Source organism: Mustela nivalis (assembly GCF_964662115.1).
Source record: "Mustela nivalis genome assembly, chromosome: 12".
In the NCBI taxonomy this organism is placed as follows: domain Eukaryota; kingdom Metazoa; phylum Chordata; class Mammalia; order Carnivora; family Mustelidae; genus Mustela; species Mustela nivalis.
This window is the reverse complement of record NC_139031.1, coordinates 28,319,933-28,346,739: the sequence shown is the minus strand read 5'-3', so window position 1 is coordinate 28,346,739 and position 26,807 is coordinate 28,319,933. Positions and strand designations below refer to the sequence as shown.

At 36.6% G+C, this 26,807-nt stretch overlaps 1 protein-coding gene across 1 annotated transcript in view; it reads left to right on the top strand.

Moving 5' to 3' along the window:
* The window catches only part of CPED1 (cadherin like and PC-esterase domain containing 1), a 264,193-nt gene that overhangs the window by 124,877 nt on the left and 112,509 nt on the right, over positions 1 to 26,807 (top strand). The window contains exons 9-15 of the mRNA XM_082692704.1: positions 1,543 to 1,710; positions 2,976 to 3,080; positions 4,627 to 4,796; positions 8,629 to 8,699; positions 10,596 to 10,646; positions 14,558 to 14,741; positions 16,593 to 16,761. Coding sequence (XP_082548830.1) covers positions 1,543 to 1,710; positions 2,976 to 3,080; positions 4,627 to 4,796; positions 8,629 to 8,699; positions 10,596 to 10,646; positions 14,558 to 14,741; positions 16,593 to 16,761 — 918 coding nt within the window. The remainder of the gene's footprint in view (positions 1 to 1,542; positions 1,711 to 2,975; positions 3,081 to 4,626; positions 4,797 to 8,628; positions 8,700 to 10,595; positions 10,647 to 14,557; positions 14,742 to 16,592; positions 16,762 to 26,807) is intronic.

Below are 26,807 nucleotides of genomic sequence, written 5' to 3'. Positions count from 1 at the left end.
ACCAGCCAATAAATAGCAACTAGTATTAAAGTCATTACAAGCTTATATTTTACTGTAGTTCAGAAAATTAACCAATATGTGGAGAATATGATTTATTATTTGAGTTCCAATCCCCATTATGCATCACTATAGAAAGGGTATGGATTTTCTACAGTTCAATCACCCCGTTTACAAAATAAAGTGGCAAACGTGTAGATAGTAGAAAATAGAAGATTATCCAGCTTATTCACATGGGATTGCAGAAAAAATTAACTCTTATTCTTTACATATAGATAGTTTTAAGTTGACCTATATTTTAATTTAAAAAGCCACAGGCATTTTTAAAATATGTGTTTTTTTCTAGTATAAATATGTGTAAATTAAAGAGTGCTTTTGTATACTCTGATTCTTTTACTTCCTTTCAAATCAACTCATCCTTTCAGTGAACTCATTCAGATCATCCCCTCCAACAGATCTTTCATCTAAAATATCCTTTAGGGGCACCTGGGTGGCTCAGTGGGTTAAGGCCTCTGCCTTCGGCTCAGGTCATGATCTCAGGGTCCTGAGATCCAGCCCCACTTCGGGTGCTCTGCTCAGCAGAGAGGCTGCTTCCCTTCCTCACTCTCTGCCTGCCTCTCTGCCTACTTGTGATCTCTGTCTGTCAAATAAATAAATAAAAATCTTAAAAAAAATATATATATATATATATAATTTTTTTAAAAAATAATAAAATATCCTTTAATGGCAAGAAGATTAAAAAAACAGTTGATTGCATAAATCTACAGAAACCTTTATTTGGAGCTATGGAGTAGGAAGAAGGGAAAGGAACAAATGCATAATGTGCAACCAGAATTCCGCTTCATTTTACGTTGACTGTTTTTCAAACTGTTGTACGAGGTGAATGATTGCAGTATATGTGGCTCAGACATTTAGCTGAATAGCTCAAAGGCCTACCCATAAAATTTTGAAACTTTATGAATCTACATTTTTAATCATTTATTCATTATCTTGCACACATCTTAGTTTGTATTATGCTCTTTGAAATTTATAGTGGCCAAGGTCAAAGAGGTCGCTGCCTGTGTTCTCTAGGATTTTGATGGATTCCTGTCTCACATTTAGGTCTTGAATTTATTTTTGTGTATGGTGTAAGAAAGTGGTCCAGTTTCATTTTTCTGCATGTTAATGTCCAGTTGTCCCAGCACCATATATGTTAACTAACTTGAATATAGATACAATCTAAAAATAGTAAAATAACTAAATAAATAAATAAATAAAAATTATTGTTCAGAAATGTCATATATTATCTTTCCTGAATACAAATTCTTCAACAGTAAAGAGTTATAAGATAAACTATTGTGACTTTATAATCCATTACTTTTCATATAAAAAACTGTACCTTCAAAAGAGCATTATTTGTATTTTATAAAGCTGTTGACCTCCAAAAAGGCCACTAGATGTCAGTTCTGATCTACAATCCAACAGGAATGACTCATGTCTTAGAAGAGATTTCACTGCATTAAAAAGTCAATGAAAAATATTTGCTGTGATTTTACTCTTTCACAGGTGCATGAGCATTTAAATTTTCAAGATGATGATAATATGGATTTTGAGGACCAAAACACAGAAGAATTCCTTTTACAAGATACTTTCAATTTTCTCTTCTCTAATGAATCTTCACTTCCAATGTTTTCTGAGATACTTCAGGGACTTTATAGATCAGGTGTTTTTAAGGTAAGTGCTTATTTTTTCAGTGACAAATTTTTTTTTCCAGTCATTCTTGGAAAGGTGCCATTTTCTTTATTGTGTAGCTAAACAAATGGATAATGGATTTGAAATGAATTGGTATCTGTTATATTCCTCCTCTTTATAGTTTTCTGCCCTGAAGACCAAGATTATTTTATGTCTACTAAGTATGAGTAACTGTTTATGATGCAGTTATGGGTTAAGATAAAGAAATTTCTAACTCCTAAGGAATGTTTGTGGATATTATGAATAATAAATATTTGATGTTATTTAGAATACTTTAAAAGGAATAGTAGAATTTTTTGAAGGCAATCTAGAAGATCAGTGAGTGTTCTAGACTGACATCAAGGGACTGAAGTTAGAATACTAATTTTTGACGAATTCACATCTGGTTAATATCTTTGCATAGCTGCTGATGATTAGGATGTAGTCCTTCATAGGAGCATTGGTTAATTTTTATGGCGCATTAATACAAATTTTCTTAATGCATCAAAAATCTGTACAGATCATTAAGTACAGTATTATTCTCTATATATCTTTCTGTTTTAAAACCTGTATTTGGAGAATTTGGGAGAAAAGGTTGTGAAAGTTCTTAACAAACACACATCGATGCTCTATGGAGAGTTTTTGGGAGAGACAGAACATGGCTTTACAGACTGCTGTTTCTCCTGGATTTTATTCATTTTTTCCTCTAGTTCCCTGTTTTCCTTCCTTAGTGAGTGGACTGTCATTAAAACTGTTAGAAACACTTGACCCGGAAGTAATAGTAAATATGTGCAACTTCTCCTCTCAGGGATGCCTCAGAAAAAAATGAATGTGAGGAAAAATGGGGTTGGGGGACTGTTTATTAGAATCCACAAACTCCAAAATTGTAATATCCCACAGATGAGAGTCCCGTGTTCACCTTTTGCTCTGATCTCTGGCACCCTAAAGCCTGAAGGAGATGCTCCCTACATTCCCAGATTGTCCCGCACAGTCTACTCTCCTGGACTCATCTCCCCACCCTCACTTACCCATACACAATTGAGCAATTTCATTCAGGTCCTCTTCGTCAAGTATGGAAATTTTCTTAGAGTCAGACACTGTTGTGACAAGCTGAAGTCCCTCGGCATGATTTGGCATTAATTAGCTCAGCTGTTTTTTATAGAGTTCAAACTTCGATTGGTTTATAAAGGGGGGCGTAGGCAACTGGGCTAAACATGGTTTGCCTTTGTAACAATTGCTTAAGAATTGTTACTCTCCCTCCATTCTAGGGTGAAAACTATCAGAAGGAACAAAACCAATGCCTGTCTTTAGAGGAGATGAACTCAATTATGACTTTCATAAAGGAACTTGGGAACTTGGGGCAATTCCAACTGGTAAAACAAAAGTGACATTTGATTCCTCATGATTACTGACCTTATAGATCAGCCTTATTTGTTCTTTTTTCAAACTGGGTGAAGATTTTTCTTTAAGAAATAGAGAGCTTTGTAAGCTTCTTTCTTCTTGTCAGACAACTAAATATTAAAATGAGCAGAACGGATATTCTTTAAGACTTTGCAAATAATACATGACTTATTCAAGGTAAAAGGATATGAGATCAGTGTAACTGCCAGTATAGGACAGTTCTGAAGGGGAAAATGTCTATTTTTTTCTGGAGAAGTTTTGCTTTTAGCTTTGGGACATGCACATGTAACAGAAATTTCTTTCTGCTCATCATGTCCTTTTTGTTTGGGTCAAATCAAATATTACTGAATGTAACCACATTTTAGAAAACAACCTAAATCTTAATTTGTTGCAACTCTATAGCAAACTTCAAAAAAGAAAATGTAAATAATTATGATAAATACTACTGGGTTTTAGCCTAAAAAATAACTGACATTTGTTTTCGTTTCTGTGTATTTTCCTGGGTTCTGTTAATTTATTGGTCAATATCAAAGGTCATTATCAATATAATTGATTACATGTGTGTTTGAATGTTCAGTATTTGCTTTGTTTCTAGTTTTGCCACTTATCTAGATGGACTATAATAGATTTCTATTTTTCCACCTAAGATTTGCTTATACAAAAAATCTTGTTAAAACAACATTTTTCAAAGTCCACTGATAATTTATTATTAATCTGTTTGGATCAAACAGTTATTTTTTACTTAAAAAAAATAGCATGTATTCACATGCTACTTGTCTAAGTTATAACCAATTTACTAAGTTAATGAATGATTGCTCGGCACATGTCTTTATAATTTAATCTCATATTGTAGAGGGCTCAAAGTAAGCTTTTTCCCCAAAGATAATAATTTAATTGATGGATTATTTTAATTAATTTAAATATAGTAAGTATTACATTTGTGACAGTTGGCTCAAAACTCAACAAAGATAAAGAGAGAGGTCTCGTTCTTCAGGAATTCATAATTTGAGATACTGAATGTAGAGAACATCTCTTGGTACAATGTGAAATCTGAAGAATTATTTTACAGGAAAAAGGGCAAACTCCAATTTCCTGACTCTCAGAGTAGAAAGAGGATAACCATAGATTTTCTTTTCCATGGGATTAATATCTCTTACCCTGACAAAGTTCACTTGCAACCCCAAATGATTTCCCTTCATTTTTCCTAATGCTAGAGTCACTCTTTCATTCAGCTGTTCTCAGCTATCTATAGGAAAGAGATACCCATTTTCATTCAAAGAAAAGAGAAAGAACACTTACTGCATTTGGAAATACGATCAACAGAATTAGTTCTTTATAGAAAGTGGCATTTACCTTGAAAACTGCACAGAAAAATTATATTATGATACTGACCAGTGGATTTTAAATAAATATCTGACTTTTTAAAATAGCTGAATAAGATAGAAAGCCTTCTCCATTTCTTTTAAATTATTTTCCATTACTTATTCTGATATTCTCATTTTGAATATTTCTTCTCAGCTCTTCCCATCTACTACTCCTGGGATTCGATCTTTGATGCGTGAATTTTATGATATGGCAAAGCCTGTAGGACAACCTGGTTCAGTCCTGACTCAATCCTGGTCTCTTTTAAATGTATTTGAACAGTTTCAGCTCCTGAATAAAAAGGCACAGCTACATCCACTGGAATGGTAAGATAGCCACAAATTTGAATTGTGCAATCCAAAAATTCTCTAAAGATTGATTTCAAAAGATTTTGCCTACATTAAAGAAAGTAACAAAAAGAAACATGTCCAAATATTTGTGCTCTGGAAAATAATCTTCTTTAAAGCATTGAAACCATAACAATTCTAGTGGTCTTTAAACACTGTAATAAAAACACATCCAACAGTGTTTCAAACCAACCTACTACAGAGTAATGTTTAAAATGAAAAAGTTTCAATCTCATTTCATTCTGTGATATATATCATTGAATTCTGAGACCATCAAAAAGAATTAGGTGACTTTTTTTTTTTTTTAATGAACCCTCAGTCAGTGTAGAGCCCAAGATGGTATGAGCACATATTTGAGTTTTTGAGGTGTGACTTTGTTCTGGGCAAAATCTAGACAAATTTACAAATATGTCTGTCCCTGCCACAAGAATAGAACTTTTCTTTTTCAGAAGGTTTAGACTCTCAGAGGGAAACAAACATTTGTCCTCCCGTTTCCACTTCCGTTCTAATGAGAGGTGACAATGAGGTGCTGGGAGAGGGGACAGACCAAGGGAATATATTCACATCTCCTCTAGTTGTCACAAAGGGACAGTGCCCAAGGACCTGGCTAAGTCTGCTTCTCTTTTATATGATGCAATTCAGGGACTATTTGACTTTTCTACTGCCAGGAAAAGAGAAGCAAACCTAAACCTCCTAGGGAGATGAAAGACGAAAGGGCCGTGCCATAATCACTTGTGTCTCCTGCAGGCCCTCTCAGGCAGGAATGGCTTCAGCTCTCCTGACCTGTGTGCTTCATTTCTCTCTGCCTCAGGAGGTCATGAAAGTATTTCCATAAGAATTTTTTTATAATTCAAAAATACAAATAATCGTGTACTTGAAGAATTCTTAGGACATTTCCCAGGATTAGAACTCACTTGAATTGCCACGACTTTATGAAGTTGGCCTTATTCAATGCTCTGAAGTAGTAAGCCTGACAGAAGCCTTTACTTGTTTGAAAAGTAGGTTTTAAATAACAGAGCTCAGTGCCCATTGGTTTGTTCTTTGCCCTCACTCATCATTATCAATGGGGAAGAGCAGACTTGATTTACCAAGGAGCCAATTTAGGTACTGTTTTTAGTTTTGATTAAGCTCCCTTGAGATATACAAGTTTTGGGAAATTTGTTCCCCAGCAAGTTTTTCTCAAGCTCCACCTATGGTATAAGGTTAAAGAAGGGACTTACCTTAAATTCAGAATACTGCATTTAATGCAAACCCTAAGCCTAACTGTAATGATTCCCATTAAATAAAGGAATTTATTAGTGGTCAGTGTTGGAATTGGTCAGTCTAGAAAGGGCCAAAACTTTTTTGAATCAGATAGACCTGGATTCAAATACCCCAACCCTGGAGTTTATGAATTAAAGCAGCTAAAGTTTTGATACCTCTGAGACTTAATCTCCATATCTGTAAAAAAAAGGATTACCTACCACTTGTTACTTCACAAGAATTACATAAGATAATTTCCATGTGCCATATGGTGACTGGTATGTTGCAGTCAAAGTAGGTAATAAATATTAATATGGACTTTTCATGTTTTTCTACCATCCAAAGGTCACTTTAGGATTTACAGTGGAGGGAAACATTTTTCTTTCCTTCATAGGAAAAGCAAGACAGGTTTGAAAGATTTACCCAAGTTAACCTTGAGAACATTAAATTTTAGATCTTTATCAAAAAGCAATTAGGTAAATCACTCTGAGAACATTTCCAGAAAGAATAATTCTAATTATCTTCAAATTTACCTGGGAGCATATGTATATTTAATTATCACCCATGCTGTGTTACAAGGAGGATGCGTATTAGACACGTTTTCTAGATGAGGAAACCATGCTGAGAAGGTAGGTCATTTGCTCAAGTCACAAAGCCCAGAGAAAAAGAGGAGAGATTAGGACCCTGGCCTCACATCTGTGGCCCAGTGCTTGATTCCAGTATATCCTGCAGATGGACAGGTCAGGTGTAGTCATTCATCATTGTCCTTATTTTCACAATGGTCACCTTCAGCTTTTCTACAGAAAAAGCCAATTTTACATATCTCTGCTACCTCTGGGAAATAATGATTTCATGCTTCCTTTTATTTTTTAAAATTAGTTATTTATTTAAGTAATCTCTACACCCAATGTGAGGCCTGAAATCATGACCCTGAGATCAAGAGTCATATGCTCCCCAGACTGACCTAACCAGGAGCTCCCATTCTTCCTTCTAAATAAAGATCCTTTGCTTAGAGCAACAAAGTGAGAAAAGATAAAGTCAGAAAAGCAAAGGTTAAAAAAAGTGACCATTATGCATGTCTGTGCCCTGAGGCTTAGAATCCAGAGGTCCCCACAGAATCAGTGTAAATCTGAACAGAATGAAAATATTAAAATCAATATTTGTGCATCATCTGCTAATTTTCACTTTACTTGCAATAGAGTTGCAAGTGTACTTTGCTCTCCTCATAGGCTTTCCATGAAAAAGCCACATTTTTAAAAATAAATAATTTATTCACACAATCACATAAGGAATTGCTGCGGAATGCTTTACCATACAAAGCATCTCATTCCACTAAGATAGTAACTCAGTGTATGTGCATTTCAAGATTGTATCTTTTAGGAGCTTCACTTAGAGTTTTTGCTTCACATGAATTCATAGATATTTTTTTAATTTATCCTGGCACCCAGTCAACCTTCAACTAAACATATCTCACCCCATGCTTGCTTTATCTGTTTCTTCATTCCTTGGGAGAAGGGAAATATTTTAAAGTTAGTGCTAGACATTTTTCTCTCTCGCCCCTAAATACTTCATGGTATGCATCAAAGAAAGAAAAGAGACTTACTTTACAAGTAAAACTGCAATAAAATTATCACACCTTCCCACATTAGCAATATTTTTAATTCTTTTATTCTTCGTAATTTGCTGATGTTTCTATTTTGAAGGAACTGACTATGCCTATTCATCTCTCCACCACAGTGCCCAGCACAGTATCTGGGACAATAAATATTTATAAAATGTAACTTAATACAGAGCATCTGATTTCATGCTCATAGCGTTGCTGTGAAATCAGGCCAGTGATCTGTTCTCCATTCTGCTGCAGTGGAAATGCAGAAAGAATCAGAGCACAGCCCAGAAAAGTCCAATCACATCCTGTTCCGTATTCCCCGTCCTCAGGACCAGCAAGTTTTCGGTCCGTGGTTTAGATTATTTGGTCTCTACTTTGAAGAGTCAAAGAGCAATCTGGCCAAGCACTTAGTTGCATAACAGAAAAACATGAGGCTAACACACCGAGAGGAACTAACCCTTACCGTTCAGTACAGTTAGCCCGCATCTGAGGACAGACGACGCAACAGGATCGTAGGTCGTTTTCTGCGTAGCCCCCGTACATACACGCACCCTTAGGTTGTGTGTATGTTCTTCTGAGTCTGTGCCTCAGACTTTCCAGGCCTCCTTGCTTCAAGACTGCGTGCTTTTAGCCAAACAATTTCCAAAATGACTGTGTGTTCCCAACTCACTTCTGTTGGATCCAGGCTATCAGAGATTGCTCGCTTTTGGCCTAAAGAGTGACTTTTTGCCCTGGTTTTCTTCAAATGTGCTTCTGCTGATTAGAGATGATGAGATTTCCACCCACCTCACTTGAGGCCAGATTGCCGGTCTTGAGGAATGAAATCCAGAAAGTGTTCCTTTGTGTTCATCAAAATATCTTGTACCCACACGGGGGTGGGGGGGGGGGAGAGTGCATTAGATGTGATTTCCATGACTTTTGTTCATTTCATTGATCCAGACTGGCTTGGCCTTGCATTTGCAGGAATTCTTTTACAGAGAATGAGAACATTGAAAAACCACAAGTGCCATCTGATGCAACTGGAAATAAAAAAGGTAAAAAGATACAGTCTCACTTCTTCCAACACGAAAATAAGTATTGTGTGGCCCCCAAAATATGTTTCGCTTCCTTAGCAATCACAAATGGAAGTTAAACTAGGGAATGCTATTTTCCCTCAAATTTGAAAAGATTTTCCTCTTAAAGATCATAGAGAGATGCCTGGGTGACTCAGTGGTTTAAAGTCTCTGCCTTCGGCTCAGGTCATGATCCCAGGGTCCTGGGATGGAGCCCCGCATTGGGCTCTCTGCTCAGCAGGGAGCTTGCTTCCCCCTCTCTCTTTCTGCCTGCCTGTCTGCCTACTTGTGATCTCTCTCTCTGTCCAATAAATAAATAAAATCTTAAAATATATATATCATGGAGGTGGGGATTGTGTAGAGAAATAAGTATTCTCAATCCACTGGTGCTGGTATAAATTAGAGCAACCTCCCTTAAAGGGCCATGTGATGACATATAAGAAAATCCTTAAAAGTTATTCTTATAGGGACGCCTGGGTGTAGATGGGTAAGCACCCAACTCATGGTTTTCCCTCAGGTCATGATCTCAGGGTCCTGGGATCAAGCCCCCTGTCAGTGTCTGCACTCAGCTCACAGTCTGCTTGAGATTCTCTCTCCCTCTCCCCTTCTTGCTCATGATGTCTTTCTCTCTCTCTCAAATAAATACATAAATCTTTTTTTAAAAGTTACTTTTACATCAGAGAAATCTCACTCCTAGATATTCGTTTTAAGGAAATTAATGTACACAAAAGTTTAGTTACATAACTTATTAAAAATGAATTTAAAAATTTGAACTACTTCTATTGTAATAATAGTGAATTAGATAAGTAAAGCCATAGACTTCCCATATAATACTGTAAAGCCATTCTAATATTACAGAAGCATATTTATGACATGGAAGATGTTTGTGGTGTGTTGTTAAATGAAACGATTGACTACAGGCAACATGGGCCTCGAGGAACATTAATGGCAGTTGTGATTTTTTTTTTCCCTAGACTTACCTTTGTTTTCTCTAATTCTCTTCTTTCTAAAGAACATCTGAGGTTTTGATCATAAAGAAAGAAAATGTTTCTAATTTTAAGAATAAAAGATGAAAACAGATACCACGTGTCCATAACTTTTTAGAGATCAAAATTTCCCTATTACAAATCAAGGTTTGATACAATACAGTGGTTCTCAGTATGTGGTCCCTAAACCAGAAATACCACATCACCTGGGAAATATGGACCATTTCGATATACTGAGTCAGAATCACACCTCTCTGGGTATGAGACCCAGCACTCTGTCTTGTAAGAAGTCCTTCAGATGATTCTGAGGCATGTTAAAGTTTGAGATCCACTAATTCAATAGAAGGAATTGGTAAGCCCAATGAAGATTTGGTGATAAACTGCTATTCTGAAGACTTTCTCACTCCCACCATTATTCTTTTTAAATGAATGATTTAAGCACTCTGAGTGTTTTTATTCATTCCTTTGTTCCATCAGTATGTAGTAAGGCATTTTTTAGATAGATGTTTGGTTTAATTCAGAAATTTAAGCAGTGCGAGTGGAATCAATGGGATAAAATTTCTGTAATTCTAATGATTTGGGATATTACAGTCATAAAATCAAGGTACCTTCTAGAAGGAATCTTAACAGATCACTCTAAGGCAATGGATGACATTTAAGCCACTCACTTTTCTCCCTTAAAATTTTCCTTTTTGAAATAATCATTCTCCTGAGATTTGAACCAAATAACTTCTTTTGTTTTACTGTAGCTTTCAGTTTAACTGAGTGCTGATATAAGAAAAGTTAAATCATAAAATGGTTCTACTAAATTATACTGTTTGAGATTACTGAATATATATTCTTTTTGTTTTGATTAACCATTTCCATTTTAAATTAACTTTTCTTTTTTTAGCTGTTGTTCTACGAATTATGAATGAAACCAAAGAAGTTCGCTGCAGTAACGGTGAGTTCCAATGAAAGTGTTTCGGTGGCATAATCAATAGTGAGGCACAGCCGTGGTTTGAATAAATCACCATTTTATCATATTTGGGTACTTTTATTTTTTTCTTTTCTTTCTTTCTTTTTTTTAAGAATTTATTTACTTATTTATTTGACAGAGAGAGACACAGCAAGAGAGGGAACACATGTAGGGGCAGTGGGAGAAGCAGGCTTCCTGCTGAGCAGAGAGCCTGATGCGGGACTGGATCCCAGGACCCTGGGATCAGGACCTGCGCTGAAGGCAAACGCTTAACTATGAGCCACCCAGGCTCCTGATATTTGGGTACTTTTAGACTGTAATGTATTTTAAGTAAATTTTTAGAAGTTTATGGATGAGTTGCTATCTGTCACTTTTGCTTAACAACATTTTTAGTGTTCTATTTTGAACGTGAAATGCTATGTTGTTTATGTATTTGTTTGTTTGCTCGTTTAAGGCCAGTGACTTTCAGACTCATTTTGAGGGGTCTTCAGGGTGCTAAGTATTTGCCTTGGAGACTACTAAAGTAGATAAACTTGGCTTATCTGCTCTATACATCGATTTTTAGGGCTTACGCCAACCCACAGGGATTCCTTTTCCACCATACTATTGACATAATGGATAGTACTGGGGTTGAAATTTTTTTTTTTTTAACAATTTAGAGTTTTTAATCGGATTTTTGGTTTGTTTCCTTAAAATTCATGAATTTTTTTTTACTAAGGTATAATCAAGAAAAATGGTATGTATATAATAATAATACATTTCAAGTATGTAGATTTTAGGATTTAAAAATAATTTTCTTTATATATTCTCTGGTCAGTATTATCCCAGTGTGGCCTTGTAAATATATAATTCTAGAGAATCTAACTGACCTTTCCAAGGTCACAGGGCTATTAAATCTCTGAGTTGGATCACTAAGCTGGATCTTCTAGTTCTTTGTCTAAAGCTCATGAATTATCTTAATACTTTATAACAATATGATGGAAAAATAAGAGTCGTACTTAGTAGGTTTGCTTTTTGGCCACATGTACATATATACATATATATACAGTGCTAAAACATACACTGAGAAAATTCAGCCTTCCATAAAAAATCCATTCCAGTAAAACATAAAAGCTGGAAAAAATAAAATTTATGGACTGAGGTTTAATTTATTATAAATAAGAGTCTTCCGGTTTAATAAAAACTAATTTGTATCTTCTGAAAGGCAATTTAATTCATTCATTATATTTTAACAGTATCATTAAAATCAGGACAGACTGAGAGGTTATACAATAATGTGGTTTAATAGAATCAACAAGTACATCCAATTAAAGAAAAATAGCATTTTACATAAAGTATTGCTGATCAGGAAAAATAACAGGTCTGACTTTTGCCGTTCCTTGCCTGAATTTTCCATCCAGTCTCTTCCTCCTAAAAAAATACATGCCCCTCTTGGGAGACCAGTGCCTAGGCTATAGTGGGGCAAGGACAAGGCAGTAAACCTGGAGCAAGTTGAGGGTGCACATTTGTCAAGTCACTTCACCTCCTTGGTCTTCTCTTCTATGATGTATAAAATGAAACAACTCCCTGGGGATAATCTCACTTTTTTTGCAGTTCCCAGGTAACCTGCAGTAGAGGCGGTGAACATGTTAGATAAGCTCTTCAGCTTAGTTCATATTTTTAAATTGATAAAAATCTAGTCCTACCTGGGTCTGTGTAATTAATCTGCCTACTTTCCTGGCATGATCTAAGATTTAAGAAATAACTTGATGATGCCTCAGAACAGGTGGGATTATCCTTCAGAATCTAGGCTTTTCTTGAGTTTAATGTGAGTTATGATTGTCCCTCAAGAGGGCAATAAAACTCTGTGGTTAAACGAATCCATTAAGAGCGACCAAAACTTCAAACGGCTTTCCCAAATACACTTGCCAAGTAGGTTAAGCAGCCTGCTACTGCCATAGCTCATGCTGGGTTCTCCGTGGACCTGAGGTAAGCTGGCCCGAGGCGAGCTGGCACTGGGCTGGGAAGGATGCCAAGGACACTCCAGGTGTTTGAAGGCAGCAGCACTGATGATTCAGGTGAAGATGGTATCAAGATAGCTTTTAAGCAGGGTTTTAGGACGCCGCACTTAAGCCAGAGGTGGAGAGTTTCTGATGAATCTGAAAACAAAGTGGAAAAGATTCCACTTGCTGGAATCTTGCTTAAGAGAGTGATTACACATTTTGTCTCATGTGGGGCTGCGTTTCGGTGTTAAAATGGGCAAGCCCTCTGGAAACTTTCACTATGAAGTAGACTGCAAGGAAATTAACTCTCAGTGACTGTTTTATAAAAATATGTCTTCTTAAGTTAAAGTACATCTTCTGCGGTGAGTATTTTGAAAAAATAAATCTTCTTTATTCAATTAACTGGTTTTGAACATGGAAGTGTAATGCAAGCGTTTATATTCCCTTCCTACGTAGGAAATGGTCCTCTCAAAAGCACATTTTGAATCTCTGGACTCCAGCCTGTTTAAAGTGTTATGTTAGGTTCGCGGTCTCCCTTTGAGTCAGATCTCATGACCAACCATAGCCCGTTTTTACTGTGCTTATCTCAGTCCTTGAACGTGGAATGTGCAGGAACAAAAATTTTTAATGAATGCATTATTTTTTTATTAACGTATAATGTATTATTTGCTTCAGGAGTACAGGTCTGTGAATCGTTATTCTTACACAATTCACAGCACTCAGCATAGCACATACCCTCCCCAATGTCCATCACCCTATTCCTCCCCTCCCCCACCCCCCCAGCACCCATCAGATTGTTAAATGAATGCACTATTAATAAGAAGTTGAATTCAAACTTAAGTTCCGTGTATCGCTTCTGGCAGCGAACCCTGCCTTATCTGTTTTGTTGCCCTGTTGTTAAACATCATTGAACATTTTATTTAAAGGCAATAGAATGGTACTTTCATTTTACAGATTTCCATAGAATCCACCAGAATTTTGTTCCATTAAATACTGAAAAGTATTTTATGGAACAAAATACTTATTAATATTTCTTTGAAAAACATTCGCTAAGCTTCTTTTGAGTATTGTATTTATTCCTAAGATGTAAACAAAATAATTTAGCAGTGGCTGGTATTTATGCCTATACATGCATTTTTCTTTTTCTCTTCAAGATACTTTTGTAAAAATTGGGTTAACCATCTAGAAACACATTTTTTAAATGGTTTAGAAGCAATGGTATGAAGTAATAGGGTGGGTTCTACAGCAGGATTGAGCAGAGCACAACATTTCCTTCTCATACTGTAGGACATTTTCTTGGGTTGGGGTGACTGGGGGGGGGGATCTCGGGATGTCCTCCTGCTGTTTTTGCTTTGGAGTATTTGGTATAATATTGAATTTCACATTCTTCACTCCACCCTACTGCCTGCAAGCTACTATATCAATTCAATGGCAGTTTAATGACTCTCCCTATTAAGAAATTTTCCTCATTCCCTGCTGGTGCCCTTCTGTTCCCACTTCACAGAGTCATCACCCCCATTTACCAGTTGCTTGATAGATGCAATAAATGCCAAGAGAATGTTATCAATCCACTGGCGAGACGTTTTTTCCCACCTTCTCCCTGCCTTTAAACTTTTAAGAGCTGAGCAAAAACTATCACCCGTATAATCCCAACAAAAGCCAACAGCTGTTATATAAGGCAGGCGCTACAAAATTTGACAAATAGAAAATCCGGCTGAAGCCACAAATCAAATATGACCAGAGTGCCCAGTGGGAGACCAGCAGTGATCATGAAGGTTGTTCAAAAGATTAAACAACAACAACAACAACCACCTTGAATCATATATGCCTTTTTTTTTTCATATATGCCTTTTTTAAAACATTTATCCGTTTCACAGTGGTCTTTTCTTTGCCATTGTTGTTTTATTTTAACAGATGACACACAATGTTCTATCAAGCAGATCCTCACACATCCACATTTGGAACTAAATCCTGAATTTAACCCGAAGATCAGGGATTACTACTCTGAAGTCCCATTTGATGTGGTCACGGTGACAATTAGAGCGGAGACTTCGAAGTGTCAGTGCAAAGTGTACCTGCATGATCGGGCAGGACCAAGGTACGGGGCCGATGACCAGGGCTGGGCGGAGACATCATAGGGAAGCAGATATTTGAAGCAACCTTTGAAGGTTCAAAAAAACTAAAGCATCAGAGCAGTTGGAGAGATCGTCAGGGTGTGGAATCCTTCCACTTTTCAGGTGTTGTGTGGTTTAAAAGAAAAAAAAAAGAACATATCCGTGCTCTACTGATCTGTTAGCAATCTTCGATTTCAAGTTTTTATTTAAATTCGAGTTAGTTCACATATATGGTAAAATCAGTTTCAGGTGCAGAATTTAGTGATTCATCACTTACATACAAAAACACCAAATGCTCATCACAACAAGTGCCCTTCTTAATCCCCATCACCCGTTTAGCCCAACCCAAACCCACTCCCCCCATCCCCAGCTTCTTCTCTGTAATTAAGAGTCTCTTGGATTACTTCCCTCTCTTTTTTTTCTTCTCCTCTGTTCACTGTTTTGTTTCACATATGAATGAAATCATATGGTATTTGTCTTTCTCTGACTTATTTCTCTGAGCAGAATATACTCTAGCTCCATCCCCGTTGTTGAAAGTGAAAGATTTCATTCTTTTGACAGTCGAGTAATATTCCACTCTGTATATACCACATCTTCTTTATCCATTTGTCAGTTGATGGACATTTGGGCTCTTTACATATTTTGGCTACTGTAGATAGTGTTGCTATAAACTTTGGGGTACATGTATCCCTTCAAATCAACATTTTTTTATCCTTTGGGTAAATCCCTACTGTTGCAATTGCTGGATCATAGGATAGTTCTATGTTTAACTTTTTGAGGATCCTCCATACTGTTTTCCACAGGGGCTGCACCAGTTTGGTTCCCACAAGCAGTGTAAGAGGGTTCCCCTTTCTCCACATCCTTGCCAACATCTTTTTTTTTCCTTTGTTAATTTTAGTCATTCTAACAGGTGTGAGGCAGTATCTCACTGTGGTTTTGATTTGTATTTCCCTGATGATGAATGATATTGAGCATCTTTTCATGTGTCTGTTGGTCATCTGTATGTCTTCTTTGGAAAAATGTCTGTTCTTGTCTTCTGCGCATTTCTTAACTGGATTACTTAGTTTTTGGATGTTGAGTTTGATAAGTTCTTTATAGATTTTGGATACTCTGTTAGCAGTATTTGCCACAATGTTGTAACAAGAGGATCTTGTGATTTGGATATTAAAAAGACTCATTAAGGGTAGCTTGCTTCTACCATATCCCAACTCCTCAAGATATTTTTCAGGGGTTGAACAAACATTTTGATGACAATTTATGGACATTCTAACAGAATTTACCTAGTCTCGTGGGATTTTTTTTTTCTATTGAATCTTTTGAGAATCACCAACTCTTCTGTTTATAATTTGGAACAGAAGACAGAACTCTAGTACATGCCATGTTCATGGCAAGGAAGATACTAATGTTCCTATGCTGTAGGGAAGGAAATGCATTAGACATCCCTGAGAGCTAAGAGAGTCTAGTAGAAAGAAAAGAGGATTCAATTCAGACCAACCTGGAGACCATCCCTGACTCTACCGTGGGACTTTAGGCACAGAGTTGGTATATGAAATGAGATAATGTATGACTCTGAGAAGTAGTAAGTATTGGTTTCCTTCCTGTGATTGCTAGAGGACTTGCTCTGTAAGATCATTGTTGGCATACCGAAGTAGGTAATTAAGGCTTTTTTTTTTCATATTTTAAGTTTCTTATGACATGGTATAGACCTTATCTGCTTTTGTATGCAAATTATTGGCATAAATAAATGTTGATGTGTGATAGATTCATACATCAATATTTACTTATTTGTATAGGCATATGAATAAATCTCTCTCTCTCTCTTTCTCTCTCTCTAGCTTTGCCAACTATCCTCTGGGCTTGGGAATGAACAAAATCTCAATGCTGGTGGTGGATGAATCTCCAGCACAGGGGGAGACCTTGATCACGTACAAACTCACCATCTACAGGGAAGACCGTCCAAGTCTGCCCTTGTTTGAGGACTTCACAGCATGTGGTTTTGTGCAGGTCAGTGAATTCTACATTTGCACTCGGGTTGAATTGGGAGTGATCTGTTAACCCAGGTGAAAAAGGCCAAACGAAAATTGTTAGAAAAAACGTGTCTGCTTGCAAATCCAAAGTGTGGTCTCATTTCCAAAGAGCAAGGGTCCCAGGCAGTTATGCGAGCTCCCTCGTGAGTGCTCTGCCTTGTTCTGTGGTGGCTGCGCCCTACACATACTGGGCTCAGTGGATGTATTGTGCTTGGTACTGAAAAAAACAAAAAATGTCTGAGTGCTCACACTGAGTTATAAAATTTGATTTTACATTTGAATTTACATTTCCATGTTAAATTGTGCCTTGTTTCTTGGATTTGTACCTGAATCTACTCTGAAATCTTAAACGAGGTTTGGTGTTTATTTTAAAGAATCAGAGAAAAATTGACGAAGCTATTTCGTGGAAGGGATACCAGACGAATGAAATTACATTTCCTTGAGTGGATATATTTTTCCTGCACTTCTTGTATCATAATCATTCCTAAAGGCTGTAGTTTCTCCTGTGAGAACCACATACCGTTGTAGCCCTGTTGATCTTGGAGGGTGAATATGACCCAGAGACTTTGTCTTATTTGGTGGTTCTTTCCTCCATTTCTTCCCCGTGTTAGGATTCCAGATATAATCTTGTACATTTCCTCACATCATTCGTCCTCACTATAGGCGCTTCTGGGCAAGTAGTAATTGGTGTTAGCGTATCTCCTAATTCACTCAGAAAGCGTAATGGCAAATATGTCATGTCTCAGTCCCCTATGGGGACCTTTGAAGAACAGGGATTAGTAACAGAGAGAAGCAACCAACTGAGTCTCTGGGAGCAGGATGAATACCATGCTTCCTTAAAGGTAATAGCCAGCGAAGTGTTCTCTCCCCTTTCTCCCCATTATTTGTCAGAGAGTATTTTATGCTCCTGCTAACCTGGCCTGATCACTCTTCCCCAGATATGCTTCCCGATCTGGGTGGTGGTTACATCCATAACCAGGAGGTGTACAGATATATAAAACATTCAATTAACTATGCACTTAAGATTTGCACAACTTACTATATATAAAACACATATAACTGTATTTTGCTATATATAAGTTACATATACTGAATATAAATTATACCTCAATAATATAAAAGAAAAGCATTAGTGGGGAAGTATGTATTATCTTTCAAGACATGCTTTTCTTCTCTAATATTAAATGCATCAGAAATAAATTAATTACCATGTAATTACCTTAGACAATGGATTATATTAGGAATTTCTTACTGTAATATGGAGAAAAATATTAGAAAATTCTTGTGGGATATATCCTACAGATGATTGCAGACAAATATTTCAGTCATTTATAAGAATTCTTTCCAGAAGGTTTTAATTTAAAGTTTATGTGTGGTCCCATAGCAGTGCTGTATTTTAAAACATGGAGAAGTGTCTAATAAGCACTCATATGTTTTTTAGCCTTTCTTTTACAAACTGTCAAATGACTGAAGAGATAGTGAATGAATAATAAGGATTGATTTAGACACTTGGCGCGAGGCATGAGTGGCCTCAGGAACTGGGAGAAGTCAGTAACAGAGGTAGGATTTTTCTCACCCTAGGCTCCAGTGAGAGTCCTAATGCAGAGATCTTTCCCTTGTTTCTTGTTTATGCTTAATCTCATTTGAGTCTATGGGTTTCACTGCAAGCTGATACCATCATGAAGTCAGAATACAAACAGTAAAAGATACAATGTCCTAACTCCTATCAATTCTCAGCTATTTCCAGATTCATAGCTAAAAAGATACAGATTATGAGACTCACGAGCATTTGGTCTTCTATATTGTTCTTTTTCTTTTTTATCAACAACTCTAGTGCCTTACTATATGCTTATGTTGAAGTCCAGAGCAGAACATTGCATATTAAATAGTAGACCATTCTATTTGAACCCCTAAAGTGTGTATGTGGCAAACCAAAGGAAATGAATTAAACTTTAATTAGAGTCTATTTGTTGTTAAAGGGGAAAATTACATTTCCTCCCTATATTATAAATTAGATTTTGTCCTAATGGCTTCATTATTAAATTTTAAACAAACCTTAAAAGGCAATCTACATTAAAAAAGCCAAAAAAGAGTATATTCGATTTGTGGTTAATGAAGCCTCCTAATTTCTCCTGCTTCCATTCTCCCCCTTCTGGTCACTGGCTCTTCTTTTTGTCATTTCACTGAAAGACGAAAAGACTTTCCCAGTGAAGGGAAAGCATATCTAAGGCATACCAGTTAAAAAATCAATGTCTTTGACATTTTGATGAATAAGATAATTTGTTAATAGGCATTTTGTATCATTTATATGATCAAATAGTGTTAAATACCTACTTAACCATAATTAACTATCTGAGTTTGGTGTCTGTTTCTAATGATAGTGCCAGTTGGAATTTGTATATGGTTGCCACTGAAGCAATTCTTATTTACTGAGTTACCAGTCACTTTCCTTACCAGTGAGGAGGAAAGGGCTCATTTATATGACTGATACAAAACAACTAGATTTGGACCAAGGCTTTTCAGTCTCAGCACTATCAGTATCAGGGATGAATAATTGTTTTGTTTGGAGGAACTGTCCTGTGCACTGTAGAATGTTTGGGAACATCCCTGGCTCCTATCCAGTATATTCCTCTCCAAACTGTGACAACCAAAAATGTCTCCAGACATTGCCATATTATCAGCTGGGGGGGTGGGGGTGGGGGGCAAAATTGACCCCAGTCAAGAACCACTAATATATACCAATAGCAGGCCTGCTTTTCTACTTTCCACTAGTAAATCTAGTAAACCTGTAGTGGATTTACTCAAAGTATGAATAGGTTAGAGGTAATCCTTCAATGTTGAATGTTGAAGAATCACTCTTCTCTTTTCTCATCCTTGTATTTTAATCATTTCTATAGTCAGCGATACTACTATGACAGCTCTTTATTCTTCTCATTAATTTGCCATCTTTTCTAATGTAATTATAATCAGAAATATGTATTCAATTTTAGAAAACATGATTCTTAATGAAACATAAAAAGTGATATAACATACCTAGACTGTTCTTTCATTTTGATTTACCCATAAATAGCATAATGTTTTGCTGCTAGGAAGAGAGATTTAGAAAGTAATAAACTGTTATTATGGCTGGAATATGTCATGCTTTGGAATTAATAAAATATATTTATGTTCTAAGGAAATTAAAACACTTATGGGGAAATATTTCTTTTAATATCTCTTTCCAAATCAAAAAGTTTTGACATGGATAACAGTATAGCATCCATAGAAATTGATTTGTATAAAAGATCTATGGTCTCATAAACATTTTACCCCCAAAGTGTTGTGCCAGAATAGGGCCATAAATAAAATCTACAGAAAGGTCGTATAGCAGAAGCGTAGGAGAGTACATTTCAGGGATCCATTTGTTAGAAACAGCCTTCATTTTAAAATAAATTACAATTAATAAAGGGAAAATACCAAAGATAGAAAAAAAAACCCATTAAGAAAAGAAGTTTGGCCAGCATTTAGCTATAGATTTAAAACTCACATTTGCTGCCTTATTGTAAAAAAATTAACTAGTGATCTATATGCTGAGCTATTAAATTGTATATAAATGACTTCAGTTATAACCTTTGGAAATGCTTTATAATTTTCCCATTTATTTTTGTACTGTTTCTCAACACAAAGGTTACAGAACTATTCATGTGATAATTGTCTAATATTTTAGCAAATACCCACAATAAAAGAATAGGAGAGAACTTTTTGATGACTACTGAAAAAAAAACCTTTTATTGATGACTACTTAAAAAAAAACAAAACCCTTTTTCATTTCCAAAGTTGTAATATCTATGAAATACTCATTATAGTGATTTCTTGGTTACCTTGCCTACACCACTACACCAGAAGAATGTGATTCAATTTTTCAACAATAGAGCCTGTGTTGTAGTGAAAGGTTCCCAGCTAACAACTGTTTATTAATTATCTGCTATGTACTTTGCTCTTACAAATATGTCATATACTGTAGGAGATACAATGCAATATTTGTAGAACTTTTATTATAGGACATACATGAGGTGAAGCACTTTACCTTTTTATCTTATTTAATGTTCTTCACAACTTTAGACATAGTGATAACTGTACTGACCCCTAACTTAGGGAGGACATAAGGCTTTAAAACAATGTAATTAGTAGCAAAGGTGGTGTTTGAATACAGGTCTGACAGACTTCAAATTGATCCCCTTAATCATTACTCTGGACTATAGAATCTGAAGCTTTTATTACACTTATACTCTAATTAAGCTATGTAGGAAATTCATTTAGCCAAAATTTAACCTGTTAAGATTTAGTTAGTAGTATTTGTTTTCATGGTCATGTACAATGATAATTTTTATAATGTTCTAGAATCACTGAAAAATTCTGAGGTCTTCATAGTCCTTATTTTGATGAAGAATGTTATGGAATCAGAATATTCCCTTCCATAGTGTATCTATCAGAAGGAAAATTTTCAAGCCTAACATCTACTGTTTTACGAGGCACCATATATATCCTAATGTCCCCATATTTAATCAGGCTTAATATTTTATATACTGGAATTCTACTTAGCCAAACTATTACTTTTACTACTTGTTAAAATGTTTTTCAATGTGCAGGCTTTTTAAAACTTTATGCTTGATGGGGCTCTTGGGTTGCTCAGTCGCTTAAGCGCCTGCCTTCAGCTCAGGTCATGATCCCCGGGTCCTGGAATGGTGCCTGGATTGGGCTCCCTGCTTGGCAGGGAGCCTTCTTCTTCCCCTCCCTCTGCCACTCCCCCTGCTGTGCTCTCACATCTCTGTCATATAAATAAATAAAATCTTTAAAAATACTGATAATAAATAAATAAATATTGTGCTTGATTACACATTAAAAATTTCCAGTTAACCCTTTTCATTATTTAACACAACTCACTACCTTATTGTTTCTATTAAAAATATCCACTGTATATTTTTTCAAAACTTAAAAAGCCCTTTGTTCACATTGTACTTTATAATAGTGAGAAGAATGTTCTGTGGAATGGGCAATTTGATGTTACTTCAATGCCATAGTCATTGGGGTTAAAGGACCTTACTTTCATACTCTTCATTTAATCCTCATAACAAACAGAGAAGATAATACGGTTGATTTTTATTATCTACTTTACCTACTCCCTAATAAGAGAAAATTAAGTCTTGGGCTATTTTACATTTTTATATTCATTTATAAATTTATGTACTTATTTCTATTTGTATTAACTTATATATTTATGTTTAATTTTAAGAGTGTTATATTTAGGTGGTATATCTCAGAGTATTAAGAACAGTTTCTTCACGTGTCAGTTTCCACCTTCGATGCTTTATTGTGATAGCTCTCTGACTTTGATGAGTGAAAATCAGTAGGTTCCAGAATGCTGTGATTGAGTTCTCACACATGCAGAAGAGCATGTCTACACTGTAAATGTCAGAATTTTCTTTTGCTCTATGAACAGGATGAAAGTTAGTCTGCTCTGTTGAGATTTTTTTTTTTTAAGATTTTATTTATTTATATGACAGATAGAGCACAAGTAGGCAGAGGCAGGGAGAGAGAGGGGGGAAAATGGGCTCCCCGCAGAGCAGAGAGCCCGATGCGGGGCTTGATCCCAGGACCCCAAGATCATGACCCGAGCCAAAGGCAGAGGCTTAACCCACTGAGCCACCCAGGTGCCCCTGTCGAGATTATTTTATTAGAGCAAAATTTGTATCTTAGCAAATTATGTCAGGCCATTTTCCTAACCCAGTGGTTAAAAGCTATGGATGCCAAGGCTCGTGCCCATACTTGCTATTAGGCAAGCCTGGGTTTCAGTCCTGGCTCTGCTTCTAACTGGTCTAATTTGCTGTGTCTCCCAGTGCAAGTTGTATAAGCTCTCTAAACCTCAGTTTCTTTATCCTTAGGAATAGAACTAGTGCTAGAGCCTGTCTTAAAGAATTGTTCTAAGAATTCAGCTGGAGGATAAATGCAAAGTTTTATCATGCGGCTAGTGTATAATCGAGTGCTCAATCAATATTCAATTATCATCCTCGTCGTCATCATGAAAGCTCTTTTTGTCAAGATGCCCCTCTAATGCTTACCTGCAGGTGTGTAGGGAAGGAGAAAAAGAAGGAAGAAAGAGAACAGCAAAAGAAGTAGGAGCCAATAATAGTGAGGACCCTGAAATTGAAAAGGAATTGTGACAGGAAGAACTGGTTGGGAATTAGAAAAGAGAGAAGGACCTGGGCTGATCCACAAGGTTGCATTCCAGATGTTCATGAATCCCAGGCACTTTGGCCTTTGTGGACCCCTTCTTTCATGAAAGAAATACTTAAAATCATATTTTGCCACCATGTCAGTAGAAAGATGACTATATATGCATATGTGCATTTATTCACATACATACACGCTTTGAAGAGTTTTTTTTTTTTTCTTCTTGTAATTATAGAGGAAAGTCAAACATTTTCTTGGGCTCCTAGAATTAGTCCTGTGTGCTGTAGGCAGGGTTCCCAATGTGCTTAATAGAGAATTTGGCCATACTCTTCTCCTTCCTTCCAAAGGATGTATAGTAAAGGCATCCATATCATTACCAATAACCTAGCCTATTCCTTCAAGTCTTGTCAATTGTTCTTGACTTAGACACTTAGCCCTCTGCAGGTGTTTCAGGTACTATGTGTGGGGACTGAGCACACCCTTACCAGTATTCTTCAAGAGCCTTTGAAGCAGCAAGGGGAGTGGAATGTCATTCCATGAGCAGTTTGCACACCCAGGCATTTTGGTGGCAGTAGCCTCCTCCATGGCCAGTAAGCATTCACGTACATCTGAGGCTTGGGAATTTTTATCTCTCATCGTTGTCTTAAAGAGCCAGTGAAGCGGCGCCTGGGTGGCTCAGTGGGTTAAAGCCTCTGCCTTTGGCTCAGGTCATGATCCCAGGGTCTTGGGATCGAGCCCCACATCGGGCTCTCTGCTCAGCGGGGAGCTTGCTCCCCCTGCCCCGCCCTGCCTGCCTCTCTTCCTACTTGTGATCTCTGTCAAATAAATAAATAAAATCTTTAAAAAAAAAAAAAAAGCCAGTGAAGATTAAAGGGGTGTGTTCTTTAGTTCATGATCTGTTTTAGTGCTTATATAAATTATCTTTCTGAGCTGGTGAAAAGGAGCTATGTTAAACACTCACCTCATGAGTTAATATAACTTACGATCAGATAAATTACCATTTAAATAAAAACTTTTTTCAGCACATCTGTTCTCTATGTCTCTCCAAGTCACATCTGCTCCCTTTACAAGAAAAAACAAGCCTTTACTACCATGAGTGCAGCAGCACTAATACAATGTGGAAGAGAATGAGATCTTCCTGGCTTCAGGATCCAGAAGTTTCTGAGTACAGCCTTCTGCTGTATGTGTACACTCGTTTTCATTTGAAGTTTCTGTTTTGGCATTCTAAGAATTAGTCCTCTGATTTGTGAACTGTATGGGGAAATTGAAAAGACCCCTGACAGGTCTTTAAATAAAATATTGTGTTAGAGTAACCAGATTTCTACTGTGACATTTGAAACTTTGAGGGAGGCTGTGGCTAACAGGGAAGCAGATAAAAGGGGTTTCTTTTTGAGAACTCCTGATACCCGCTTCTTTGTGGACTTTAATTGCTCCAAAGGGCCCCCAGATCTTTTATCTCTCTTTCTCTACTTCTTCCCCATTTTTCAGGTGCAAACTAACATAAGCATTCACGTACATCTGAGGCTTAAAGAGCCAGTAAACCAAACCTGGAATATGACTCGTGTTTTATTCTTATTTATTTTTTTTAAAGATTTTATTTATTTATTTGACAGAGAGAAATCACAGGTAAGCAGAGAGGCAGGCAGAGAGAGGAGGAAGCAGGCTTCTCGCGGAGCAGAGAGCCCGATGCGGGGCTTGATCCCAGGACCCTGGGATCATGACCCGAGCTGAAAGCAGAGGCCTTAACCCACTGAGCCACCCAGGCGCCCCAATGACCCGTGTTTTAAAAAAACATTTTTGGCTTCATCAAACAACAGAATTTGACTCTGTATAAGACAAGTTAAAGCAAACAATTCCTGTGGGCTGGTAGTCTTTAGTGTTTTAGAGGAAGCAAAGTAACTTTTTGCGTGTATGAAGAACGTTTTGACCCCCTGTTCCAAGCAATTATACACAAGCATACACAATCCTGTATATAATTTCAAACTTATGAAAAACCTTGGATAAAAAATCCTTATCCTAGTAACTCACAGTGTGATGCAGAATATCACGGGCAACAAGCAGAATAAGGATGGCTTTACATCTGTCATAAATAAACATGATTATAATTCAATTTATTGAGCGCCTATTTTGTCCTAGAAAGTCTCCTAAGTGTTTATAGATGTTATTTCATTTGTTGTTTTCATGGAAAAAAATTAGTATCTGTATAACATAATACCATTTTGGAATTATATGTGGTTTTTCCAATGATCTCTCTTAGCCCGGAGAATCTGCAAGGACTATGGTTCTCAAAGCAAAATGCCACCAGATCTAATAATTGACTTGGAAACAAACATCTGTGAGGAGCCACCTGGCCATTGTTTTCTTCTCACAGGCTCTGAAAGTAGTTATAAGTTGTAGGTAATGGTGGTCCTGGAAGCACAGGGAAAATTAATAATATGTCCTTTAGACTGTTTATATTGTCCTCATTAGTCAAAGCCATTGATGTGCTTTCTTTCATCAGGCTATAACAAATTGTTTTTGTTCAAAGAAAGCTTGGCCCAATGGCTGAATTAGGTAATGCTGAGAAAAATTTCCACATGCATCTAACAGTAACATCTCCTTTAATAGGTGTGTGTTGTAGGAACAAGGATGAGGGAGGGGGTATTCCTTGCAGATGGTTTCACCAATTGCAGAACTGCAACTTGGTTTGACATCTGTTCCCTGAAGGCAGAATTAGGACACTTTACTGCCTGACATATTTAACTTCTTTTGAAAATAATACTAATTTGTCTTTTTTTTCTTTTTCATTTGCATCCTTTTTTTAGGCAGGACTAATGAGTTTAGAACATTGAACGTGACCTCATTCCTCAAAGCGGACCCAGTCTCTCCACCCCAATGCCCCCCCCCAACTCTTTAGGGTCTCTTTCTTCAGCAACGGTGGTGGGAGGGAGGCAGCCTTGCACTGGCATTCCTGTGTTTTTACCTGGTCTACTCACCCCCACCCTAAATGCTTGAGAATGGCTTTTCCAGAGCTCATAGGTTATTTTAAAGTTAAATTACTGCTAGAGTTAAGAGGTCCTGTTTTCACAAGTTTAAGAAACATCAGGAAGGGAAATTTTTTCTTTAAGTGGAATAACCATTCCTAAATACTTCGGTCAAATATTATTTGTACGGTCTGATTTCAAGTCACAGTTCACCACTTATGTGTTGGAGAACTTGGGCAGGTTTCTTTTCCCTCAGATAGGGATGTAATAGTACTGATCCCATAGATTGGTTTTAAGGAAAAACTGAGTTAATATTGTTGGAGTTTGGAATAGTGCCTGAGCACAGACAGAACTCAATATATACATTTGCAAAATATAAATGGACAGATAAATAAAATGCCTTCAGGTTGGTACAAGAGGAAAATTTAAAATGGGCTTTTTTTTTTTTTAAACCGAGGTCTAGTAAACTGAAAGTCGATTTTTAAATTGCTTATATTTAAGGTTAGATTTAATAAGATACAAAAACATGAGAGACTTTGCAGAATAACCACCTGTGCTAAATTATACAATAAATTTTGTAGTAAATGTTACAAATGAGACTTCCAGAATTGAGTGTAAAATTTGTCCTGAATTTGTTTTGATTTCGATAGTTGTACAACTAATTTTGTCTGTCATCTAATATTAGCCGTCTCATTGAGAGACTGAGAATTGGGGAGTTATTTCACAAAAAGAGAGGAAGTATTTCTTTGCCAAGCACAGGGACATCCTTTCACAGATCCTCTCTGGTAGATTCCATTAAAGGTAAGGGGATGAATATTCCCTGTGCCATTTTTACAAATGAGTAGCAAAG